Source organism: Colletes gigas, unplaced genomic scaffold, assembly GCF_013123115.1.
Source record: "Colletes gigas isolate AHSC1104 unplaced genomic scaffold, ASM1312311v1 Colletes_gigas_Sc00005, whole genome shotgun sequence".
Taxonomy (NCBI): domain Eukaryota; kingdom Metazoa; phylum Arthropoda; class Insecta; order Hymenoptera; family Colletidae; genus Colletes; species Colletes gigas.
The window spans coordinates 10,513,393-10,533,951 of NW_025106634.1; the positions used below are offsets into that span (position 1 = coordinate 10,513,393).

General features: G+C 40.1%; 4 protein-coding genes across 5 annotated transcripts; 2 read left to right on the forward strand and 2 right to left on the reverse strand.

Annotated features, from left to right (window-relative positions):
* Positions 1-1,704: 1,704 nt before the first annotated feature.
* On the reverse strand, positions 1,705-3,418 carry LOC122395311 (protein yellow). Its single transcript, XM_043392753.1, has 3 exons — positions 3,162-3,418; positions 2,848-3,103; positions 1,705-2,328 (listed from the first exon to the last, which is right to left on the reverse strand). Exons 1-3 carry the CDS (start codon positions 3,416-3,418, stop codon positions 1,705-1,707), a joined length of 1,137 nt encoding a protein of 378 aa, XP_043248688.1.
* Positions 3,419-4,228: 810 nt separating this feature from the next.
* LOC122395196 (major royal jelly protein 1) lies at positions 4,229-5,666 on the forward strand. Its single transcript, XM_043392593.1, has 3 exons — positions 4,229-4,717; positions 4,918-5,332; positions 5,423-5,666. The coding sequence occupies exons 1-3, from the start codon at positions 4,229-4,231 to the stop codon at positions 5,653-5,655; spliced, it is 1,137 nt and encodes a 378-aa protein (XP_043248528.1). The 3' UTR covers positions 5,656-5,666.
* A 9,195-nt stretch (positions 5,667-14,861) lies between these two features.
* LOC122395113 (39S ribosomal protein L38, mitochondrial) lies at positions 14,862-20,546 on the forward strand. 2 transcript variants are annotated; one of them, XM_043392450.1, is made up of 7 exons: positions 14,862-15,211; positions 15,268-15,420; positions 15,501-15,828; positions 15,915-16,073; positions 16,160-16,296; positions 16,402-16,698; positions 20,276-20,546. In XM_043392450.1, the coding sequence occupies exons 1-6, from the start codon at positions 15,073-15,075 to the stop codon at positions 16,692-16,694; spliced, it is 1,209 nt and encodes a 402-aa protein (XP_043248385.1). In that variant the 5' UTR covers positions 14,862-15,072; the 3' UTR covers positions 16,695-16,698; positions 20,276-20,546. The 2 variants fall into 2 exon arrangements, with proteins under 2 accessions (XP_043248385.1, XP_043248383.1); XM_043392448.1 differs by having other exon boundaries at positions 14,863-15,211; positions 20,272-20,546.
* Positions 16,625-20,143, reverse strand: LOC122395110. Its single transcript, XM_043392441.1, has 11 exons — positions 20,036-20,143; positions 19,498-19,700; positions 19,327-19,431; positions 19,038-19,208; positions 18,549-18,797; positions 18,295-18,440; positions 17,812-17,958; positions 17,343-17,512; positions 17,223-17,300; positions 16,918-17,085; positions 16,625-16,857 (listed from the first exon to the last, which is right to left on the reverse strand). Exons 1-11 carry the CDS (start codon positions 20,136-20,138, stop codon positions 16,754-16,756), a joined length of 1,644 nt encoding a protein of 547 aa, XP_043248376.1. The 5' UTR covers positions 20,139-20,143; the 3' UTR covers positions 16,625-16,753.
* Positions 20,547-20,559: the final 13 nt, after the last annotated feature.

The following is a 20,559-nucleotide window of genomic DNA, read 5'->3' on the forward strand; positions in this document are numbered from 1 at the left end:
ATTTACAATAAACATTAGAGGTAAGGAAATAAATATATCAATTGAAAGGCTAAAGCCTGCTTATATGCTAGCAGAAAACAGACCGGATCCCGTGAGCATAGAAAATCAGCCGGTCACACAAACAAACGTACCTGACAATGCGCCGGTTATACAGCAACGTGTTACGCGTTCAGGTAGACGCGTACGTTTTCCCGATCGATTTCAAATTACGCGGTAGTACTTAAGGCTTGCGCATTATTATAATAAGTATCATATACCATTTATTTTTATCCATCACTTTTATGTACTTTCATGTATTTTTAGGTATTACGTATTATATATTAAACTCCATGTAAATTCCTTTTTTTTTTTTCAACTCTGTTCAAATACTGTAATGTAAATCTTAGTTAGGATAACGTATTTTATATAGTAGAGTAAATGGTAGTGGTAATGTAGTCGGTCAATTTTTCGTAATTGTGCCAATTACTGGCAGGGGGGTAGTGTGGCGGCCAAGGCACCACATACGCCTTAGCCGTTCGAAGCCGCTACAATGTATGGTTGCACACGAGACGATGGTTGCACACGAGACGACCAGAGCCGCGTGAGCCGAAAAGCCGTTGTCGTCGTCTCTGACCGTCTTTTGTTTTTGAAGGCCTCTTGGTACGGTGGCGATGATCGTACCAGAGAGTCGAGCGTAACCCGCACCACGAGTCACGTCGTTGTACGACAGCAACAATAAAATTGTGCGGAACGGAACAGGGCGGAGTCATTACCTTCCCGATCCCACAATGAAATGCACAATTTCCATTCCAGATTTATTACCCGCGTTTCACGCGTTCCGGTTCTTTTCAACGGTAATTGATACGAAAAGCAAATAACGAGTGACGAGAATGGGTAGCGGAGACGTAACAAAATACGCTTGTGCTTTCACCGATCTGGATCGCGTTCAACCGGGAACCAAATTTGATACTAAATATCAATTTTCATCGAAAGTATTGTATATGTACATACATAAGTACTTGGTTCGCAGAAACGCGACTGGGGTTTCTATAGTTCGATGATACCGATGGACGTTTTCTTTTTATTTGCGAAAGACTCACGAAACCTTGCCTAGTCGAGGCTCGCTTTAAACAAAGGATATCGAGCAACGACTCTTCTTTTTATCTTTTTTTTTCACTCAGCCGTAAGTAAAAATTAATTCTTTTTTACATTTCCACGAATAACGATCAACGAATCGATCATAATCACCGATTATTATACGTATATTAACATCGATTCTGCCTGCTCTTTCCTTCGTTTCGCATTACATCGGGTCATAGATGGCTGAATCGAAACGGGAGTGTTTCACATACACAACGAGCAAAGCCAACTAATCGCGATCGAACGCCGCTGAACGGGTGATCGTAAGAGAGAAAGGTTCCATTTTTTTGTCACCGACAAAGTTCCCCTGTACAGGGTACATAGCCAACATCACGAAACGATTTGCATCTTGATTTATAAACCCGGTCCGACACATTGGCGTAGAAAGAAAAGAACTGCGGTTCCGCATAAAATTCCGTGCTAATCTGATTTTCCATTCGGTGTAACGGAATCGAACCGTTTTGATAAACTATTCCAAGAGGACTGGAGAAGAAGGGGATTGGGAAACAAGTATAAATTCTATTCGAAAGATCGTTTAATCGGTTAAGAGAGGAGCGGAATCGCGGAACGATCATGGTAAATCAATCACATAACTGTAAGCGCTTGGTTGGCGCCGCATCCAACGGTGCCCTGCATGTAATCCGGAAAGTTAGACTCCAACACGCGCATCCTGTTCCTCTTGTAATCAGCAATAACGTGAGTAGCGAGTGAGCACTCCTGGCTGGTGTATACCAGTTGGAAGTTTCGCGAATCGAACGACGTGCTCGCGTCCCATCTGTACACGTCCGGTTCGCCCTCGTAGCGGAAGAAGAGGGCGCTGCCATTGTCCGTACCCAAGATTACCATTTTTCTTTGCTTCTGGCCAAGATCGTGGACCCTTCCATTTGCGGAACCATTTCGCAAGTGCTCGGTACGGATCGAGAAGAGGCGACTTCCGCTCAAGTAGGTGAAGACCAGGCAGGTGCTTCCGTCTGAACGTCGCAGAAGGCCGAGGTACAAAACGTCTCTTCGCGTACAGCCGGCGGCGATGGCTTGGGGCAAGACAACGCGATAACCACGGCCGGAAGTCACGTCGTAGACTAGGATTGCTCGCGTGGCAGCGTCGGACACGTAGATGAACACCCGTCCGTCCGGACTGTAGTCCGACACCACGTATTGGAGACGGGACGTCGGACTTGTTAGACCAGTCAGCTCCACTGTCTTCACCAGCTGCGGCATAAATCAGGGGGGACGTGAGTAATTTCTGCGATTTGAACGGATTACACGATTAGTTTGTTTCGGGTATCTGATTGCAAATCCTATTCTTTCAAAATATTTCCACTCTCTTTTCTCTCAATAAAACTAACCAAGTTGCGACACAGGCAAATCGAAATCGCATCGAATGTACGTTCGTAAGAAACTATTCGTTATCCGACTGGAGTAGATGAGGTCTTTTAAGGAGAATAGAGGTCGAGAGATTGGTTAATTCGTATTTACTTTGGCTTGTTTCTTTTCCGGACAACTGGAATTTACAATGGAACGGTAGCTCACGTTTCACGGTTTTAACGATCACGGCGCTCGCGGTGCTCGGTGCTCGGTGCTCGGTGCTCGGTGCAAGATCGTTTGAAATTCACATTGCGCGCGGTATGTTCGCGTTCAACGAGCAACATTCGTCGATGTCGAAGAAGGATGCAAGGGCGAACCAAGGGGGGGTCGTTTAGGGACGAAACGAATACGCGATACACTTGCCTTTCCAGTATTCACGTTCAGAGCAACGACTTTCGGCGGACATTTGCGTACAGGTTCCTCCAGAGTGTTCACCACTCCAGTGTCGAGGACCCAAAGGATGTTCTGGGGGTCCAAATAAAGGTCTACCGCGTTCTGCAACGCGCTACAGGTTCCCTCTTCTTGTACGGACCAGCAGGGATAAGGAACCAGATTGGCTTCACAGCCTTTCTCGTTCAAAGACACTTTGGCCAAAGTTGCTGGCACTCCGGACTTGAATCTACGTTAAAAACCAACTTGATAAATCGAATCTTCGTAATCGGTTAGTCGAGGCATACCTGGGTAGAGCCACAATGGCGTCGTCCTTGCTAATCACGGCCCTTGTGGCGATCACGTTCTTCGAGATGTAACGTCCACCGTTCTTGAACATGTTTTTCGTGGCGGTGCATGGCCACTCGAACGATCCACCGGTCCATTTCACGCTAGAGGTATGCTCAGGTTCTCTCACGATAGTGACTCGATGATCGTCTGTTGTAGCGGAAACGACGGCGATCGTCACCATCAACAAGGATAGAAACTTTCCCATTAAAATCATCTTGTAAGAGTTTTACGAAGAGTAAAGTCGTTGTTGTCGATCGAAATCGACTGAACTCTGAAAAATATTGAGGATCGCTCCAATTATATACGAGCTTCTGCGTCTCCGGCGTTACGAAAGAGGCGTCAAGTTTGTCAAAATATTTATTGTTCCGTCGAAACGTGAAACCGTTCCGCGTCCCGTCTCTTAACGTTGCTGTTACCATTTCTACGACCGAGAAAATCCCTGAGATTCGTTCTACACCTTCTACTTGACAATTTCGTACCATTAATAATAATAATAATATTGGGTAATTATTTATCTTGGCGAGTTCGAAACAAAATAAATAAGACGTCTCTACGATTCTTGTGATTCTTCTTTTTTTCTTCCAGATATTATATGTAATTTACCGTAAGTACTTCCGTAAATCAATTCTGTACGTGTCGGTGAAATAATTGTATCAATCAACGTCTCGAATGCAAAAACTTGCTCAACGTTTTATTATTTGGTAAACACCTGACCAAGATACGTTTCCTTGTTGCCATCTACGTCCCGTGCAGCCTTGTCCGGCCGTAAATATTGCGACACACGGAAGAAGATGTTATTTAATAAATACACAACTCGTGCTCGACGAGGGTGTTATGGAATTTGTCGATTCGCGTGTGTATATAAGCATAAAGTCGAATATAAAATTCGCACGTTCGAACATCTTGGTCCATTCACGACGAAAACTCGCGTAAGTACAGTAGTCTTTTTGAACGGTCTTGAAAGATCCGTTACTGTTTTGCGAAAAGTCTAACGCGGAGTAATATAACGAAATCGTTTAGCAACATGAAAAGATTCCTCGTGGCCGTCTGTTTGGCGTTCTTGGGAGCAGAAATGGCGCTAGCCCATAACGAACAATCGTTACAAGATTTATCGATAACGGTGTCGGGCCAGACTCTGGACTGGCCTTGTCAGAGTACAAAGAACATCTACGAGACCAGCGGTCGTTACATTGCCAGGAATGTGATCGCCACCAGGGCACAGGTGTACAAGGATCAAGTGATCCTGGCAATGCCACGCTACAAGCCTGGCGTACCCTTCACTCTTGGTTCCGTTTCCATCAAGGCGAAACACTGTTCGCCAAAGGTGACTCCGTTCCCTTGCTGGGCGATCCAGGAAGAAGGGAACTGCCAGGCTCTGCAGAGCGCCGTCGACATTGTCCTGGACATGCAAGACATCCTCTGGGTTCTTGACGTTGGCATCGTTAACACTCTGGAGCAACCTGTGCGAAGATGTCCCCCCAAAGTGGTCGGAGTGAACGCTAGGACTGGAAAGGTACGCTGTGATTTCATTCGGTTCTGTTTGCGATTCAACAACCGGCGCGGCACGGTTCAAAATTAACATTTCGGGATCTTTCGGGCCCGATTTCCTGCAACAATCGAGCTTTTTTTCAACTTTTTATTTCTCTAGATCCGTGGAACGTGCGATAGTATTAATAATGGGTAAAAGGGGTGAAATGCGCGGTGTGATTACAGGTGGTAAAGGTGATCGATCTGAGTGCGTTGGTGGATGCGTCGTCTCGCCTGCAATACATGGCCGTCGACTACGCGGAGGATGGTCAGGTTTACGTGTACGTTTCCGACGCCGGCACCAGGGCCATAATCGTTTACAACGTCACCGCTGATAGCGGGTATCGCGTGGTGCTTCCGAGGGCAGTCACTTCCGGGGCTGAAAAGAAGGACGCGCTCTACTTGGCGCTAATCAGGAGAAGCTGCGGCACGCAGCTACTCTATTTCACCTATCTGGGCTCTAACCGAATCTTCGCCATCAGAGCTACCAACCTGAGAGCCGGAAACGCAAACGGATCCGTAGCGGAGGTTGGCACGAAGAAAAACAAAATCGTCTTACTGGGAACCGACAACGGATCGGCGATCTTCTTCAGAATTAAAGGTAGGGAAAGCAAACACTGGGGAGCAGAGCAACCCAGTCATTTCATTCAATGAACAAAATAACGTTTAAACGTTTCTGGTTGATATTTAGGCGACGCGAACATCTACATGTGGAACACAGAGACTCCGTTCGTGATGGACAACTTCCTGTTGGTCCAAAAGGGCAGCGATTGCAGACTGCCAACCGCAGTCATCCCCGGTTACAAGAGACTCATGTGGGTGATCGAGAGCAACTTCCAGGATTATATCGAGAACACTGTCAGCTGTTCTGGCGCCTCTGTCTCTCTTCATCCCTTGATGAACACTTGCGACGATCAGTATTAAAGATTTTTCAAACGGCGACAATTACGGACGTACAACTGTGAGAATATGTATTCTCACTCGACCCACGATTAGATAGATCGCTTACGAATGTCAACACCACACTGTTTCACACAAAATTTCGACCATCTTCGACACGAATAAACTCCTTGATAATAATTGCATTTCCTTTTTTTCTCCTCGTGTAAAACGTTCGATCGTCCAGTCCATCAATTAATCGCTATTAAAACTATTCAAATTACAAAGGTTTCGTTAATTAAGTAATATGGTATATATTACATATACATACCCTACGACCCTCGATACTCGAATATCTTCCATTTAAAAATACACAACTAATCTTCGTGTACTTACATTAATGTGTGTGTTTCTTGGCTGTTTCAACGTATTGTATTGCGATCTACGGCCAACAAAGTCGAGTTGACTGCCATCTGTTATGGTGTCGAGGGCCAAACTGACTGCCATACCGACCTAAAAATTCCGAGGTGCTCGTTACCGTTCGCTTCTCATGGATAGCGGCCAGTCGAAACATTCACTGAATCAGCGATAGGCAAACAGACTATGTAGTCGCGTACGAATTATTCGCGTATCTTTCACCAGTTAAAGTTGTAAATACATAATTTGCTAAAATCAGTCTATCCGAGGTCTCTATCCCAACAGGCATCACTCGGCTTCGTAATATGTAGGTACAAGCTTCGTGAGACATCGGAACTTTCCCCACCCCGCCGCCTAATTCACGAGCGTTGCCGAGCACAGCGGACGACGGGGACGACCCATCATTCGTACTTTGTAAATAAACATAGCAAGACGTATCGGCGTTCCGCGACCGAGGTGCGTATATCTAACCTGTTGATCTTTCCACTATTACTACTCGCGTATTACTACTTACGATCTCTTGCAATACGGTTTCGATTTAACCATTGCTTCGTTCTAATAATCGTTCGTGTACTTTAAAATGCATCGTTATTTCGTTTCTGTTACAGTCTCCTATTGGAATTCGAAATTAAGAAGACTCGTTGAAACCTATCAAGACGTGTCGGCGTTTCGTGACCAACGAACTAAGTAAGTACGTATTTCTAACCTTTTCCTATTTCCTCGTTATAATCAATAATCATTGTTTAATTATGATTTAATTTCTATTTTATTTCTGTTGCAGTCTCTGATTGAAATTCGACGCCATGGGAAGTTTCATTGGCGCGTAAAGTACACCATAACAGATGGCAGACGAGTCGAGAAATTTCTGTGGGTATATTGGTAACGTTCAAACAATTATAACAAAAATTAACATGCATATTATTATTTATACATTTTTATCATACATATTTTTACTCGTTGCAAGCATGATCCTAATTTTCTAATCGGTCATTGTTAAGATAAATTTGACAAACTTTTTATCCACTTCGATATACGTACTTACATATGTATGTATGTATGTATGTATGTATGTATATCGAAGTACATATTCAGAAATGGCGTCGGTATATGTATATTAACGATACATTGGAATAGTTTATATTAGACTGTATTCCGATCGCGATTAAATATTGCCGACTGTTATTTATTTAATCGATCGTTTAGATTTCTTTATGAATCGTTGTAATTGCAATTTGCATACATATTTCGATACAAGTTTCAGTAAACGTAGTAACCGCGGAGTTGGAATATGCTATTCGAGCATAAATAACCAGCGAACTTTAATTCTTGCAAATTACGGAATATTTAAAAAATCTTACGGGATATTCTAACATTCGATAAAGTAAATATAATCATGCTTACAACTCTAACGATGAAATTTAGTGATATAATATTTATAAATTGAATAATTACTTGTACGTAATTAGTTTTCGTAGATAATATTTTATCGTTGAAATTCTCATCGATCGAGAATATTTCGCCTTCGTGGCATTGATTTTGTACGGGATAAACTATGTATGTATACAGCGGTGCAAAGTAAAGCAGTATGTATTTCTGTTGACGAATTCTAGTAAGAAGAAAAAAGAAAATCGATAGGCAAAGCACAGATGTGCTTGTTTTGTTTCTTGTCTCCTGTCCCTTTCTTTTCAGCTGTTTTACTTTCCAGGAAATTTGTTGGCCGAGCGCAATGCGGCCGGTAGATTCAGTGATCGAGCGTAGCAACAAGTTTGTTTCTCGGGGCAAAGTGACCCCAGTCGTTTTACGTGTTAGGCAAACGCGAGAATAGAAGCAGTGTTTCTTACGCAGATTAAAATTATTTACAGAGCATCGTGGCTCTCCTTGTTTTCTCAATCGCGATAATAGTAGTCGTTTGTTCGCCGATTTCAATCTTCGGTCGCGGTAATCTAACTTAATACTTTCCAATCGAATTAATTATTTTTTCAATTTGACATTTAAACTCCTCGTTACCGGAATTAGAGTCGGTGCATCACCGAAGAGGATTATTTCGCGATGCTCCACGAGCAAACGATGCAAGTATAAATTTATACTTATATAAATATTTAATTAAAAATCTCTACAGTTTTGACGATAGATTCTAATTGTTTTCTTACAGTTTTCTTACAGTTTCTGAACGTGATCCTGGGAACCAGCAGCAGTACCCGGGGGGGTATCGGGCGGTGGACCACGAGCGAACAACGTAAGTATAAATTTATACTTAAAAATTTTTAATTATGAATCTCTATAATTTCAACAATGGATTATAATTGCTTTTTTATTCTTTATAGCAGGACCATGCAGGGGGCTTTGATGACTTCCACTGGGCAGCAGCAACATCATCATGCAGTCATCCCAGAGGTACAAGTTCATCATGAGTGAGTCGCATGCTATTTGTGTTCCTCTGGTCCCCAACCATGTTGTAGGATGAAAGATCCGAATCAACACGGGTGACCAGTTGTATACTTGGTATTTTTCACGAGTTAAGTGACCGTGGGTATGAAAAATACCCATGAATTATATTTTTTTAGTGCAGGCTAGGGTCTTCTTGCACTCGCGTTTTTTAATGTTACCAATAAATGTTACACAACTTGATACGAATTATACATATAATTGAGTAGAGTACGAATTAATATAATGCAAAAGCATTATATCGATCATATGATCCAGTAGAATATCTTACAACATTATTAAATATTATTAAATATTCGTTTTATCGATTAATACATCATATCATGTATTTTATGTGCAAGAAGGCGCGTTTCGCGACTGGTCGATTTTCAACTCAAACGGACATGCATGTTAATTTTATTTTTTAAAAAATTTACTTTGACGACAGAATCGACCAAGGTTAATTAAATACATTTAATAATAATTTAACAAATTTATTTCAATTTGCAAAGTAAATTATTTTATCACGAAATCTTTATCAAAATCTTACATTTTACACGATTAAATTTCAGTCAGAAATTTTTCTTGAATAATAATATCTTTCGATATTAACGTAGTCTGTTGTTGATATATGTATTACATAGAACAAGTCGAGTCATTTTTACTGAGAATAGATACCGTTTAGTCAATTATTAATAACCAGTTGTTCTAGCGAGGATTTTCAGGATACTTTTCCGTGTTCGTTGCCCAAGTTCGTGCACATGCCCAAGTGTTATTTGCACGAGCGAAGGCAACGGGCCACGATGACTTAGTTTCTAACATTTCTAATAATAATTGATCCGTGCGACTGACAATGCTGGTGTATCGTGCACGATGTACCGTCCACATATGTGTGTTTGTGGTTAGGATGTGGAAGGAAGTGCATCGTTTCAAAAGTTCATTACAATTCAGATACAGAATTTTCTAACATTAGATTCATAACAATCGTAATAATAATATCAAACTTATAGTTAGTATTTATGTACTTGGCAATTGTTCGTATTGCATACACGTCGATGATATTGTAAAATGCATAATGCATTTAGCTTTTCAATCTTATACGATCATATATAGAGTATATTTTAATAAAGATTATATCAGATATATTAAAATGTTTTACAAAAGTACGCAATGGTCACTAGCTTTGTCAGTCGATTCCAGAAATGGTACGTACATTTAGAGTACGAATGAGATTGTGTCCGGGTGTCGGAGGAACCCCGGGGAGTCCTCTCTAGTTTAGGTCGCGCCCGGACATTCCGAATGAGAACCGTGGAGTGTTTGTTTGAGAGACTGAGTTTTGCATTTTTTTAAATATAGGGTTAGGTAGGTAGGTAACTTATTCTCTGGTGTGTGTGTGTTTAAACGTAAGTAGGTAGGGTCAGGGCAGGACTGTCCACATTAGTTATAGATCGGGTAGGCGCGTTTTCGCGTGGCAGTTCTGTTCCTGTAGTTACGATTTCGAGAGTAGAGAAATCTTGCTGATTCAAACGGTGCTGCACTTGTGCTGTTTGTTTCGGCTTTATTTTCGACTCCTCGAATCGCGCGACTCTTAAAGTCGCTCTCTCGCTCTCGCGCTCGCGCTCGCGCTCGCGGTCGTGATCAGGTCCCTTTCGAAACGCTCGTCCCCCTCGAGATGACCCCACGTATGCTCTTGCAACGATTCGTATATTGTTGGAAGACTACGTATCGCACGAAATCTCGAGCCCGGTCTTTCGTAAGTTTCAGGCAGCATCGGCAGGACCGCCGAAGAAAGAAAAGGCTCTCGATGAGCCGAAGAGGCCCTGACAAACAGTTTCAAGAGTGGGCTACAACAAATGGCTTTTCATCTTCATCCTCGGATGAGAATGGAAAGTCATTCCTATTATTACTATTTTGTCACTTAACTCGTCCGTAGTTGTAGTTTGTTTATTTTTCTGTCTGGCTCGCGTATGCATGTACCTGTTGGTACATGATCGCGCACCATACATGCCAGCCATCCCTCCCCATAACTCGCGGTTATGATATACTTAGAGTTGCGAATATCCAATAATCGCGTTTGCTTGTAGAGTTGCGAATTCTTATTTTTCGCGTTTCCTTTTCAGGGTAGTGTTGCGAATAATTACCATTCGCGATTGTTTTTATTTCAAACATAGGCACTAAACGTTTGCTTTAAAAATAGCGTTGCGAATCAGTAATAAACGCGATTGCTCGTAGAGTTGCGAAATACTATTTTTCGCGTTTACTTTTCAGGGTAGTGTTGCGAACAATCACGATTCGCGTTGCTTTTTTACTCTTTTATACATATACATATACAATGGATGTCAACCGCGTTTGTAATTTTCATGTTATAAATTAGCGTTGCGATCTTGATCAATCGTGCGATTTTTTATTTAGCGTTGCGATATTTTCAATGCCCAAATTCTACCCCGATCGTAGTACTAGTAGTAGTTAGTTTATTTTGTGGCCAGTACATGTCTGCGTACATGTACCAATAGCCCCTGATTAAAGTTAGAGTTGCGAATAATTTTACAATGTTCGCGTTTGCTCGTAGAGTCGCGAACAAATATTTATCGCGTTGATATATCAGTGTTGCGAATAAATACGATTCGCGATTGTCTTTGTGCAAACCTAGGAACCGGGCGTTTGCTTTAAAAATAGCGTTGCGAATTTTTAGTAAACGCGATTGCTCGTAGAGTTGCGAATTACTATTTTTCGCGTTTGCTTTTCAGGGTAGCGTTGCGAATAATTACCATTCGCGGGTTGCTTTTATTCTTACGAGTCGCGTTTGGAATTTTTCCTATTATAAATTAGCGTTGCGATTGTTGATTTATCGCGTTGTTGCCCCGTAGTGTTGCGATATTTAAAACGTCTAACTTCATCCCCATATGTGCCACTCTATTGTAGTTCGAGAAGTAACTTGATGTAGTTAGTTTATTTTGTGCATGTATGTTTCAAGCTACAACCGAACACGCCAGCACCTGATCCAGCGTTTTTGGGCAACGCGATTTGCATTAGCGTTGCGAAACATAAATATATTTCCATCAAAGATAGAGTCGCGAATATACAATAATCGCGTTTGCTCGTAGAGTTGCGAATTCCTATTTTTCGCGTTTCTTTTACAGGGTAGCGTTGCGAATTCTATACGCGATTGCTTTTATCGTTATTTAAGAATAGCGTTGCGAACGTACCGATCGGTTTGTTCTTAGCGTTGCGAATTACTATTTTTCGCGTTTACTTTTCAGGGTAGCGTTGCGAATAATTACCATTCGCGGTTGCTTTTATCGTTAGAAATCGCGTTTGGAATTTTTCCTATTATAAATTAGCGTTGCGATCTTGATTTATCGCGATTTTATTAATCAGAGTTGCGATTCGATGCCCAAAATTTTACGCTGGCCACTTGTGAGCCTCAAGATCATCACGAAGAAAATCTGCTGTTCTACAAAGCCTCGGAAGGCTCAACGTTATTATCTAAATTAGCTGATTAAATGATTGAATATGGGTGCACGCGATTTAATTAATAAAGGAACCCTGTCTGTATAGTTCATTTTACGATAAACAAGCACCATTCGCGTATTAGTTTTTTATTTTATAAATTAGCGTTGCGAAAGAAAGACTGGTCCACTCACGGGTTGTTTGAATTTTTAGACGAGTGGACGTTTATTCCTTATATGAGTTTATTCTCAAAAGAAATACTGCTTTAAAGCACTGTTGCGAATAGACCAATTGTTTTATTCTTCGTAACGTGTTAAAATCTGTAATATATGGGAATGTATTTTCATCGCAGATTTCTGATGCATTTAAAAATTCTATATTATGATTAATTTTATTGTAGATTGAATTTATGATTGCTATATAGATATCTACATATATGTATCACTGATGATTATTCATTCTTAGAGTTGGTCATTTTTACGGGATATAATAACGTTTGCGATCCAATTGTTATTTATAAATAGCGAATTTTTTATAAATATTCTGTATTCTTTGCATAAATGAAAGTTTGTTCGCGATCATTGTTTTAATCGATGGAAAATAGAATGCTTGCATCAAAAGGGTATGCAAATTGCAATTGGATATTTCATATTGAGAAGTTAATTGCCGCGTAGAATCGACATTTTCGTTTGCTATTGCTTTTTCTCTATGAACCTCCTAATTTAGTTTCGAATACAGTGAAATATAATTATTGCAATGTATACGTCTTGAAAAATTGTTTATTTCATAAAGGAAACGAAAAATAAAATGTACGGTAACGAATGAATAAAATTTTCAATCTATTTCGTATTTATCTTAACACCGAGTCGAATTTTCATTCAATTCCACATAATATCACTTTTATAATTATTTTTTTCTGTGTTCATTAATACATTTTCATTTCAGCTATTAATCCTTTGAACAAGTTCTTGTTACAGAATATACATACATAATCATCGGAGAATGGAATTGGAAATGGTACACGGATTCCATCTTGATCGCTCTTACAGAAATATTTCATACAATTTTATTTATTGTCTGATTTATGTTTCAGGGAAACATCGTGGGATCGATCAAGACACTAAGAAGAAAATATCTTGTCATATTTCTTTGTTTCGTGTCGGTTATATGTATTTATTGTATATGAGTGTATGTTTTAGAAAAACATCGTGGGATCGACGAAGACACCAAAAAGAAAATATTTCCTCGTATTTCTTCATGTTTCTACAGATTGCGTTCGAATATAAGTACAAATGTATACGTATAGATTATAAGATAAAAAAGCGTTCTCCTTCCGTTTATTAAGTATTACCGACACGTGTGCGTAAATTTAAGCGGGAATGATTAATATTAAGATACATATTAGAATTGAAATATGCAAGGTGCCATACGTGCAGTTGCACATTTCTGGTTGGATCTTCGGAATCCTTTCTTCGTTTTGTACGAGAGTGTCTTGTTAGGCACTCTCATAATGCAAGTATTTATTTAAGAAGGAACAATTAGGAATAAAGTACACATTGATACGTTTGGTACGTCAGGATTCGTACGTGCAGTTGCACATTCCAATTTCGTTTTTAGAAAACATGTGCTGGTTTATCTCGCATGTATCATTTTGTTAGGTTTTTGATCTGTCGATCGGTCGGAGTTCGTGCATGCAGTTGCACATTTAAATTTCGTTTTTCGAAAACATGTGTATCGTCTCACGTGTAGGTATTGACATCTATTGTTAGGTTCTTCGTCTCTTGATCGGGCAGTTTTTTTTAAGAACGCTCCTTTTCTAGCTCGTTTCTAACTCTTCGATAGCTTCTCCATCGGATAGGTATTCGAATTCCTCGCCAAAGGAAGGGTGGTTGGGGCGAGGCTAGGGCGGGTCTCCATACGCAGCAACCTCCTCGCGGTGAGACCTGGGTCATATTATTTACTATGTAATTAATAATTATATTAATAAATAATATGAGCTAATGGCTGCGTTCTTCTTATAGTTCCACATACCTTGTTCGTCTGATAACACTGATTTCGAGTCGCAAATACGTTTGTTGCCGAGTTAGTTTTCAAATAAATAATATATTAGAATTTAAAATAAAAAATAGAGGATTTCCGGTGTATTTATCAATGAGATCCTTACGTATTTTAATAATTTTGAAATCTTTAAATAATCTCGATCGATTGGTTATTCCAATGAAATTAATCGATCGATGCCCAATTCTGGACCATACAGCTTTCATTCCGTTAAAAAATAATAAAATTTATGTAATTTTATTTTCCGTCTCACTTCCTCTTGTGTTAATTTCGAAATCTGTCGATAACGTTGCGAGTGACAGGAAAATGGTAATGGGGGGTCCCGGGAGGCCAGAAACTCACTCGGGCCGAAAAATTCCATTAGGTGAAAGGTCTATTCGTATACCTCGTCTGTGGTTATATTGCCATCCGACTGATCCGACTGATCCGACTGATCCGACATCCGTAAACGACACCATAACAGATGGCAGGCTACTCGAGAAATTTTAGAGGGAATATTGGTCGTCACGTTTAAACAATTCTAACAAAAATTAACATCCACATTAATATTTATATATTTTTATTTTCTTTATTAAATCAAGGTAGTACATATTGGTATTGTAATATGCAGAGTTCGTACGTGCAGTTGCACATTTAAATTTTGTTTCTAGAAAACATGTGTATCGTCTCACATGTAGGTATTGACATCTATTGTTAGGTTTTTCGTCTCTTGATCGGGCAGTTGTTTTAAGAACTCGACCTTTGTAGCTAGCTCATTTCGAACTTTTTCGATAGCTTCTCGAAAAAGGTTGGGGCGGATCAGGTTACGCAGCAACCTCCACACGCGGAGGTGAGACCTGGGTCATATTAGTAATATGAGCTAATGGCTACGATCCGCGTTTCATAGGTTATCATAAATCTAGAACTTGTTCGCTAGATTAGTTTCGATTGGCATAGCCGGTAGCGCTCCAGTCTTTTTCCATTCTACTCTAGATATCACTCTAGATCAGTTGAGATTCATGGACGAGAGCTAGTTGCTAACTCCGTAGTTCCGTATTCGAGCATTTTTTCGAATTTATAACCTCCGTGGTTACCTACCGCATACTACCAGTGTTTATTTGAAATTATTTAATCATGGCAAATAGAGGTTTTCGAATGTTTGCCAAAGATTTTCTACCGTCTATGAAAATTCGTATAGAACAAATTCGAAATGGACATCATATACGAGGAAAACCGCCAACGATTGCTCGTACCTTGAAGCAGCGACTCGAATGTAAGCAAAGACGAATGTTTTCTAGATCGGTGGAATTCTAATAGCATTTCTTTCAGCCCTGAACGAGACAGATCCGACGGTATCGTTTCAAGTAAATATAGGTTTTGCCGTGCCAAAGCCTTCGAAGAAAGTGACTGATAGTTGGTACACGGAAAGGAAGGCTAGAAAATCAGATCCTGAAATGGAGAAACAAGCGAGGAATAGATCGTGTATGTAACAAATTTACCACCGTAATATGGTATGCCTGCAACAACGTTAAAACGATATTTGTTATTCTCGATCCTTCTAGTATCTGTCGATTTAAACCGAGTAAAAGAAATTTGGTTAAAAACGTATAGCATGTTTCATAATCGTAAAATCGCTAAACATTATGGGGTCTTTAAAGATTTATTCGGTGATGCGTATTTTTCACCCGTCGTACCATTAGAAATCAACTACCGAGTAAAAGAGGACGTATTAGCTAGCGTATATACAGGAAATGTTATAAAACCTAACGAAGCCAGCAAGTCCCCGATCGTTAAATACGATGCACGATCCGACAGTTTATGGACTCTGGTAATGAGCACACCGGATGGCAACATGCAAAATTCAAATAACGAATATTGCCATTGGTTTCTGTGAGTAGGTGTAATCGTTATCGTTGCTCGACTCGCGTTTGCGATCCATCGGAATTAACACAGCATAGCGATACTTTTTATTTTAGCGGAAATATTCCAGAGAACAAGCTGGAACGGGCCGATGAAATAATAGACTATTTAAGACCAATTCCGCCTAGGGGCGTTGGTTATTATCGCTATATATTTGTGCTTTATAAGCAAAACGAGCGTCTAGATTACACGGAATATAAAAAAACCCAACCCTGGTAATTTAACAACCGCTACCGTCTTTAAACGTTTAAGCGTATCTACTTTTATAACTTTTCTTTTACATTGTGTATATAAATTGTAGTTTACGATTAGACGACCGCGATTGGAACACATTGGAATTTTACCGTAAATATCAAGACCGCCTTACTCCGGCTGGTTTAGCATTTTATCAGAGCGACTGGGATCCTACGGTGACACAGTTTTATCACTCGATGTTAGGTACACTCACACACACATACATATATATAATTATCATGGTAGTTTTTAATTTGGAATTTATCGATGCTCGAGGAATGTTATAAATTTGTAACGTTGCTTTTGCAGAGACAAAGGAACCAATATTTCAGTACGATTTTCCAAAACCATACGTGAAACCACAGACATGGTTTCCCTTGAAAGAAGCATTTAATCTTTATTTGGATAGGTACAGAGATCCGAAGGAGATAGCGAAAGAATTTCTATTAAAAAAGTTAAAAAACGTTCATCCTTTTAAAGAAGCAAAACCAGCACTGAAATATCCGAATGCATGTGCTTTCGGGAAGGATGTACCATCTTGGCTAAGATTGGAACTGAAGAAAGAACGCATGGGATGGGGTCGAGTTAACGATATAAAATAAAGTGGTAAGCCAGCATTGAATTGTAAATTTTTGTTAGACGCAAAAAAAGCAGAGGGGCATCATTCCAGTTGCAAATAGGTTTCTACCGCACGTCTGCTTCTTAACTTGATCTCGGCTCGCGTTGGTATCGACGAATCGATAACTTCATGCTCGACAAATAGACCTAACAAAAATGCATGTCAATTTATTATCAACGCATAATTGTTATCGATACTCGTCTTACCTGTTGGTTCTAATTTTAAATCGTCGTACTTTAATCTTGAATGGTAGTCGGAGACGTAAGTTTGATATAAATCCTTTGCTCTTTGTTCTCTATCCTTGTCAAATTCAAAGTTACTCATTCCAAACAATGCTCCTACTTTTCGACTTACGGTCGATAATAATGTCAAACCTACATACAGACGTATCATACGAAAGTGTAACACGTTATCCGAGTTTTAAAGACGACATTTACCACCGATTTTCAACATTGACGCAAAAAGATGGTTTGGGAAACACTGTTTGATACGATTCATTATCGATATTTACCTTCCGTTTCCATTTTGTCTATTATCGGTAAGGGAATTTCGTCCATTTCGTCCATTTCGTCCGTATCATCCTTCTCTTCTTTCGTCAATCTTTTATGGCTTTGCTTTCTCGGTGTTTTACCAACCCCCCCTCCCCTTCTCACGCAAACCAACATGGCTACCATAGTTTGCAACGCGGCTCTTATGTCCATTAATAATTCACCATGAACTTTCCTCCATTTTTTCTGCTCGAATTCACGTTCTTTTTGGATCGCGATTTGTTCCAATAAAATGCTCTTGTCTGCGTTATGTCTACATATAGAGAAGTTGATGGAATTTTGTTCGTCGGTGTAACGTTATTCGTATTTTATAGATCATCATAAGCATAGAGATAAAATGAAAACGGTTAGTAAGATAAAGATTAATTAAAAGTCGAGCAATTTTCTTATCGAATAAAAGTAACGAATAAAAATGTTTGATTCGTTCGTAAACATGTATCTGTTTACGTTTCATTGGTAAATTATAATGTATAATATTAGCAATCGTGCAGGACATGGAACGTGAAAACGTGAAAACGTGAAAACGTGAAAACGTGTAGCGGCGTTACTTACTCTTCTGCATTGGCTATAAGAGAGTGTTCTACTTCCGAGAGAGTGGATAAAGCATCGTTTTTCTGGCTCAACAACGAATCGCGTTCTTTTACGTTACGATCGAATTGCTCGAGCAACCGTGTTCTTTGCTTAGTTTGGTCCTCCAGTCTGATCGAAGCAAGCGAAAACGAAGAAAGTTAGGCGGGGCAACGGTTTCAAGAAGTTTCTCCAGTTCCTCGGTAAAAAGAAAAAAAACTGCTTATTCGAATTTGTTGAGGCGTGTTTTTTTGCGCTGTCTTGGATTATATTGAATCGTTTTAATAGAAAAGTTTGAACAACTACGAAAGAAAGAAAGCAAGCAAGCAAGCAAGCACAGTGGACGGGACGGATCGATGGAACAGGGATCGTCCATTGACACATTAGATCGAAATGCATCTTGTTTGTCCGTTTGTTCGTGCGTGGAGGAAAAAAGAAAATGCAGTGCTTGAAAACGAATGACAATACCTTGAAAGCAACTCTCGATAGGAACGTACAAGTAGCGATTCTTTAACTTTATCGAATATATCTTCCAAGGATTTTATTTGTTTTTCGATGGTAAGGTTCGATGCGGTCGCAGCGCGTGTAATTTCCACGGTGAACATCGTTTCGCTCTGTGATACAGAATAAGGTTTAGTCGAATAGTTAAATTGGCACAGTTGTACCACGTAGTAAGTAGATATTTGGGTGTAGGTTGCATACCGTAGTTAGCCGCAACTTACTTCGGTTCGAATCAACGATTGTGCAAACGACCATAGATCTTGGACCTGACCGCGAACAAATGCCAACGCGTGTTCTCTCTCCTTCATGTTGTCCCAGACTTTTTCAGTAATTCGTTTACGCTTGTCACCAATGTCATCCGACTCTTCGGTCGCGAGTTGACCGATTATTGTTGTTTTATATATTATTTCGCTTTGAGATTGTTGATCTTGTTTTAACGCGTTCAATAAGGCTTCATGATGCACCGCGTCCTGCGCAGACATTTAAAATTTGATGAAAAGGGGAATGGTAGTAATCGGGCGGTTGATACGAGTGCAAATGATGAAACACGTTTGTGCACGAATAAAAAATAATTTGTGCAAGTTAATGTAATATACATATACATTGTATATGTACAATCGCATAATCGCTTATCGAGAATAGGATTCGATCGATCGCTACTTTTATTTTCGTATCGGTGAATATTTAATTTGTTTAATCGTGACTGGCACCTTTTTTAAAATTCCGAGCATAGAAGCGTACGTAATGTTTATAGCCTTGGCTGCATTCTGCTTAGCTATGGATCGCTGATAACGCGTCACCAGTTGCTGTTGCGTTTGCTCTTGAGCCCATGGTTCCTCTTGTTCTTGCGCATAGTCGTTTAACAGTTCTGCATGCTGTAACTAGAAAGAAACGTTCGCACGCACGCACGCATGCACGCACGCACGCACGCACGCACGCACGCACGCACGCACGCGATCCACCATACATACACATATGTATATATAAAATAAAACGTACCTGCAGTTGGAAAGATCGTTTAATTTTTCTTTTTTTTTCGTAACGAAGCTTATCTAATTGACGACGTTTTCGATGATTCTCCTCGTAGATAGAGTCGTAAATATACTGCGATCGGTATACGTAGAATATGTGTAGTGTTTGAAATGTTCACACAAGTTGTTGCGTACTTACCTCTGTTTTTCGCCCCTTACACTTCAACTGTAAATCTTTTCGATCATGCAACAAATTATACGTACGAGATTTCGCGATTCCGTTCACCGTCTCGCTTACAATTCGACGATATTTCCTCACATCCTCTCGAAACGAACCCAATTGCAACGATATTCTCTTGTTCGTTTTTACAGCATGTTGAGATTTTAGCTTTTTTTCACGCTCTATACACGTTTTCGGAGTAAATAAGTTTGGACATGTCCGATCGTTGTTCGATCGTTTTGCCACGAGTAACAGAATATTTTGTCTAGGTGTTTGTTGGATGTTGCAACAGGCGGACAGGCGGGCGGACGGACGGACGGACGGACGGACAGAAACATTTACATGTACAAATCATGATCGTAAAAATCTAAAAAGTCTATCAGAATTTGATCGAGTGCTTTTAACGTTCCTTTCTTTAAATATTGGCTTCTTTCCGTTTTTACCGATCGAATACCGATCGAAAAGCGAACGATAATCGAATCGTTGTTAGATGTGATATACATATGTATTCTCGAACCATATAGCTTTAGGATTCCTCGATATTGATCCAATTTGTCTTTCGTTGTCCACCTTCCGTCCTTGATTCCACGATACATCTCGGCTCGTTTGCTGGAAAACATTTCGCAAGCCTAACTCTCGCTACGGATTTCTTTCTATGGGCGCTTTACTACTTGTTGCATGCGTGCGTGTGTGTCTCTCACCGTCCACGATAACCGAATAATATTATCTGAAAATAAGAGACTATCTTTTCAGGTAGAATCCAGAGGAGAGCATTTGTCAATAATTTGTAATTTTAGAGAATAACGGAACTTTATTTTACACGTATAGTCGAACAAGTTGGAAAGGAGTAGGAGGTTGTCTCGTTGCCGAGAAGAACACGATGGGGTCCAGTCTCTTCTCCTAGCGGCTCAGTTTCCTCCTTCTTTCCACGACGATGGAATTTTTCTACTATTTCTGTTCGAATCCAACATCTTGTTCCGTTTCGTTGTATACAATATATCAATAAACTAAACGTTGGAAACTGTAAATGTTTGAATTAAA